We start from the raw sequence: 5,110 nt of genomic DNA on the forward strand, positions 1-5,110 counted from the left end.
CTTTAAACCTAAATAAAGAGTGAAAATAGGGTTAATTAAGTAAAGGGACGGATCCCCAAAAGGTCTCCCATAATCATTTTAAGTACAAGGTTTCAGAAGTAGAGTGGTTGCAGGAGTGGTTTCATGCCTAATTTCTACAACCACAGGTAAATCCTAAGAAACCAGGGGCTCAGGACAGTCTCAGTCCAGTGCGGTTGCAGGAGTGATTTCTCAGGAAATGAAACCGCAGATAAATCCTAGCTTTCCAGGGGCCTTCTTAGGGAGGTAATCTCAGGGTGGTTTCTTGCAGGTCTGAAACCACATGTAAAACCACATACCTGCAGAACCGAAAATTGAAAGGTTTCTCACCTTTCTCAAGGGGTTTAAAGGTAGGGAGGCTTCAAGAAAGCTTCCTCCTAGGTCCATTAGGGTTCTAAGACCTCATTAGGTCCATGTAATCCCAAGGATTTAAGAGGAAAAACAAAGAGAACCTAATTTAGGACATAATAGGGTAGAAACCCTAAATTTCTCAAATGGAAAGAGATTGCTTAGGCTTAGAGCTTGTAATGGAGTGAAATAACTCCACCATAGTCTAGGTTTAGAGGTTCCATCGATTTCTTGGGTTCCAAGAGAACCCTAGGTCGAATCTCTCCCATTTTCCAAACCTCAAAACCCAAAATAGATGAAGAGAGGTGGGTTTTAATAGCTTACCTTCCCCCAATATAGAAAAACTCCACGTAGAGGGCTCTACAAGGTGAGGTTCCAAGCCTTTATCCAAGCTTTTCCATTTTATCTTCCTCCTTTTCTCCTTCCTTCTTTCTTCTTTCCTTCTTTCTTCTTTCTCTCCTCTTTCTCTCCTCCACGATTTAGGCTAGATGGGAGAAGTAAAGAGAAAGAATTCGTCTCCCCCCCCCTTTTGTCTTATTTATAGAAAGTGACTTGGGTCCTTTAAGTTAAATGGATCAAGAGTTAAATGGGTGGATCCAAAATAAATGGGTCATTAGGTCAAATGGGTACTTTAAGTTAAATGGGTCAAGAGGGCTTAATGGGTTGACCCATTAGTTCTATTTGGGTAAGAGAAAGAAATACCCAACCTTGGGTCAAATAGAGTTAGATGGACCCTTAGGTTAAATTGCCACTTAAGCCCAATGGGCCGCTTAAACTAATGGGCCTGCCCACTAGTTATAATTAGGAAAGAACCCAATTAAGAGATGGGCTCACATAATCTGGGTATAACTGCTCTTCACATGTTTCCCCAACGCAAGTGGGACCCACAAATAAAATATTTTCAACTCAACTAAAATAGTCCGGGCCGTCCAAATCTTGACCCGTACTTCGAGGGCATCGAGGAAAAGGATAAATAAATAAAATTAAAGGCTAGAACTTACTTCTCCATTGCTATGATGCGTCACCCATGACCCCGAATAATTTCCTCCACAGGCAAACCCGTATCATGGTCAATAATTTTGTAGCTGGGTTTGACCACCAGTGAGAACAGCTCACCAGCATACGTGGCAGTGATAACTACACGTCACGGAAAAAAAATAATAATTAATTATACTCCCGGGGTGCGGGTATAACACCTTGTCATTGCAAGATATGAACATGAACTTTGGTACATCAATGACCAAAGTCCTATGACTAAAGCCGATGTGCTGGGCACATGTGAATATCTTGTGAGTGAAAGTCTCACTAAACATTGTCTCCACTGTCCGATTAGAGAACATCAAGAGAGAGAGATTGTCTATGGATGGTTGGATGAGAATCAGGATCCTATACCATTTTAGAAATGGTTTACAAAATTAATTTTCACGTAAAGTGTTAATTATATGTATGATTTTTTAACTGTTTACTTCAAATTTTGAAATTTAAATCACGTATACAGACACTTTGATATGAACATGTACTACAGATTGGGATTTAATAATAATTATATACATACCCTAGATTCCATAGTAATAATGTTGATTAGTGGAAGATTGGTACATAATAAAGTGTGATTATGTAAGTTATTTTTGGGAATGATTTGCTAATTAAAATAATTGATTTATTTTATTTAACGGGTATGAATCATTTATATAGTCCATTGAAATATTATTTTTTACTTTCCTTTGGAGATTCTACTTTATCCCTTATTTGATGTATACTAAGAAAAAGTTAGAATTCAACGAGAGAGAGAGAGAGAGAGAGAGGTACACTGTAGCCCCACTATCCACTATAAAAAGGTTGTACAAGAAGGAGCAGAGCTGCGCGCAACTCTGGCTGGCTCCCTTCACCCTTGGCCGAACTCATATTCTCTCTCCTCTCTCTTGCTCTCTTGGTTTGGGATCATGAGATTTTGGGTTTGGTGATACCTTACTTTTGAAGATTGTGGATTTGAAATCCTTGGGAAGATTGGTGATTGAATTGAAGATGTTTCAGTACACACAAACAAATTAACTAGGAATAACTTTCCCTATGTGCTCATTTGAGGAAGAACCATTATCTAGATCGGAGGAGGAGCAATATTTGAGGCTCTTTAGGTTAGCAAATATTTTTAATTTTGTTAATTTTAAATTCTTGACAAGTATTCTTGGCATGCAAAAGAATCCAAATTGATTCTTCCGTTGCGCATTCGAGTATGGGATTTCTTTCTTTCTAGAAAAAATTTGGCTGCAACCAATGTTGCTGCTACCCCCAATAGTAGGCAGTAACTTGGAATAATTTCCTTGCCCTTTGAATTCATAAATAACCCTTCAGGTTTTAATATTTTCCAAAATATCCTTCAAGATTCCAAGTTCACGTCTATGATTGGGGCAACAGGAACTTGGCTGCAACCCAGGCAGCAGCCAAGTTTTGTCCATTCTCTCCCCATAGGTGGAAGGGAAGCTTTGAAAGAGACCCAAATGGGCAAAGGAAGACAGATTAATGAATGTACATGCGATAGCAAATCTAAACAATCTTCAATATGGATATTAGCTCTCACTCAATATGGATATTAGCTTTGTTTTTGTTTTAATATTCTTCAGGTGAGGCTGCAATTATTTATTTATTTATTTATTTTTTAGTTTGGGATGATGAATTATCTTTTATGAAATATCAAAAATGTAATTTGTATTCATTTTATTATAGTTCTTCATAGACCCCATTAGTACATTCAATTTTTCCAAAAAGAGAAATAAAAGGAAAAAAAAGAAAAAAAGAAAATATGAATTACAAATATCAAATCCACTTGTGAACCCAGTCACTTCTTTTACTTAAGTATTTATGCAATGTTCTTCTCAACGATAAAATAGCATGAGAACATTCCCAGCATAGAATAACTGCAAAAGAAAAGGTTTCACTGGTTATTCATCCATTAAAATTTCTTGAAATTTATTTTAGATTCAATTTTGAAATGTAAAATTACTAACAAATAATATTTAAGATCGCTTCATGAGATCAATGTGACTTACCTTCCAAATGAACATGTAAAAGGATATTGCTGATGAATTGTTTTTAACATCAACAGATCTAGAACGAAACCATAGAGCTAAAGCAAGCAAACAATGACCCGCTACCTGCATACAATGAAACATCACATATATCTCATTAATTACAAATAACACACACACAATTCCATTTGTAGAGGTAAGTTACGTACAGAGACAAGTGATCAATTAATTAAAGTTGTAGGGGTAAGTTACGTACAGAAACAAACTTGCTAAATAAAGTCGAAGCAGATGAAGCTCCTACTACGATAGCAATTCCATATTCTACTAAAAGGACTTTGATGCCAAGAATAAATGCCTGTTCATATGAGTAGCAAACTTGTTAGGTTGAATTTTTATTCTCATATTTATTACATATAGGAAAAAACAATTTTGACAAAACATACACAAGAAAAATATAATAATAATAATAATAATAATAAATAATGAATAAGAGTAGATGATAAGAAATTTAATTTTGATTAATATAATTATAAAACTGAGGGCGGACCTCGGTGCAACGATAAGGTTGCTCCATTGCGACCTAATGGTAGTCATTAATTGTGCAAGTGATTATTTCATAATTACATTACTTAGAATGGAAGCAAGATTATCCACTTACTTTTTCTCTTCCAAGTTCTGTGCTGAAGGTATGTATTCTGTTCTCTCTATCTCCTTCTGTATCTTGTATGTCCTGTTTAATGCCAAAAATTGCTATCATATCAAGAAAATTTTTTCTTTACAACTTAATTTTTTAACGATTGATTAATAATCTAGTGAATATTATAAGCCTTTTATGTATAAGAACAAAAAAAATAGAGATGCAAAGGAATAAAACTCTTTTTGCTACTTTTAACACCTAACATGGAAACCTATTATCTTCTTTTCTTGTATTATGGATAATATCCTAAATTAGAAATATATATATATTTTTTTTATCAAATTATGGTGTCAATGTTAGTGGTGAAGCCAAGTTTTGGTCCAAGATCTACAGTATAATTTCCATATACTTTATTAGCAGAACACATTCGCAGCTTCAAATTGCGGTTTCAATTTTTATTTTTTACATATTTCTTAAAAGTGTCATATTATAATGGACCATAAGAAAAGAGTGAGTGAAGGAGTGGGCCATAAATGGTTTCGTGTTACGGTAGGGACTGTACCATGGTTGGGTTCAGAGAAAGATGGGTTTAGGACTTGGGATGGAATAGCCGGGCCAAGGTGGGCCTCAACTGTCATGGGCTGATTTACAAAATTAGAAGATGGGTCATCAATTAAACATGGGCTTGGGTGAGATGGAGGGTTATGAGAAGGGTGAGTTGAATTGCAAGAAAAATGGTTAGAAATGGAAGGGTAAAGGTGTAAATTGGTAGAAATTCAATTGTAACCCTATTGTCAATAAGATCAGAAATGGAATCAGCAAGAGGTGCAAATCTGCACCCTTGCAACCGTTCAGGGATAGATTCAGAATTTTGAAACAGTTAGGGAAGGTCCAACAGGACCATGGATCTGCCTGAGTGGAATTGATGCAGTTTGATTCCGTAAAAAGAAGGTAACATCATCGGTCACACATTCACCGGAGAATCGGGAGACTGCTGAATGACCCTCTCAGAAGGAATCAAGCTCCTTTGCAGCGCGGTAGTGCATTGAAATATGTCCAGTGCTCCCCAACAGCTCGACAT

General features: G+C 36.1%; 1 protein-coding gene across 1 annotated transcript; it reads right to left on the bottom strand.

Annotated features, from left to right (window-relative positions):
• Nucleotides 1-3,167: 3,167 nt before the first annotated feature.
• LOC122655416 (coumarin 8-geranyltransferase 1b, chloroplastic-like) lies at nucleotides 3,168-5,110 on the bottom strand. The gene is made up of 5 exons (XM_043849610.1): nucleotides 5,006-5,110; nucleotides 4,051-4,122; nucleotides 3,649-3,747; nucleotides 3,414-3,518; nucleotides 3,168-3,281 (listed from the first exon to the last, which is right to left on the bottom strand). Exons 1-5 carry the CDS (start codon nucleotides 5,108-5,110, stop codon nucleotides 3,240-3,242), a joined length of 423 nt encoding a protein of 140 aa, XP_043705545.1. The 3' UTR covers nucleotides 3,168-3,239.

This window comes from Telopea speciosissima, chromosome 3 (genome assembly GCF_018873765.1).
Source record: "Telopea speciosissima isolate NSW1024214 ecotype Mountain lineage chromosome 3, Tspe_v1, whole genome shotgun sequence".
NCBI lineage: Eukaryota > Viridiplantae > Streptophyta > Magnoliopsida > Proteales > Proteaceae > Telopea > Telopea speciosissima.

What these genes read in the sequence shown, in the direction of transcription:
- LOC122655416 (XM_043849610.1), bottom strand. Translation starts at nt 5,110, where the DNA reads ATGTCGAGCTGTTGGGGAGCACTGGACATATTTCAATGCACTACCGCG. An exon ending in AGCAGTCTCCCGATTCTCCG is followed by an intron (nt 4,123 to 5,005) that starts GTGAATGTGTGA and finishes GGCATTAAACAG; the next exon opens with GACATACAAGATACAGAAGG. An exon ending in CAGAACTTGGAAGAGAAAAA is followed by an intron (nt 3,748 to 4,050) that starts GTAAGTGGATAA and finishes TCATATGAACAG; the next exon opens with GCATTTATTCTTGGCATCAA.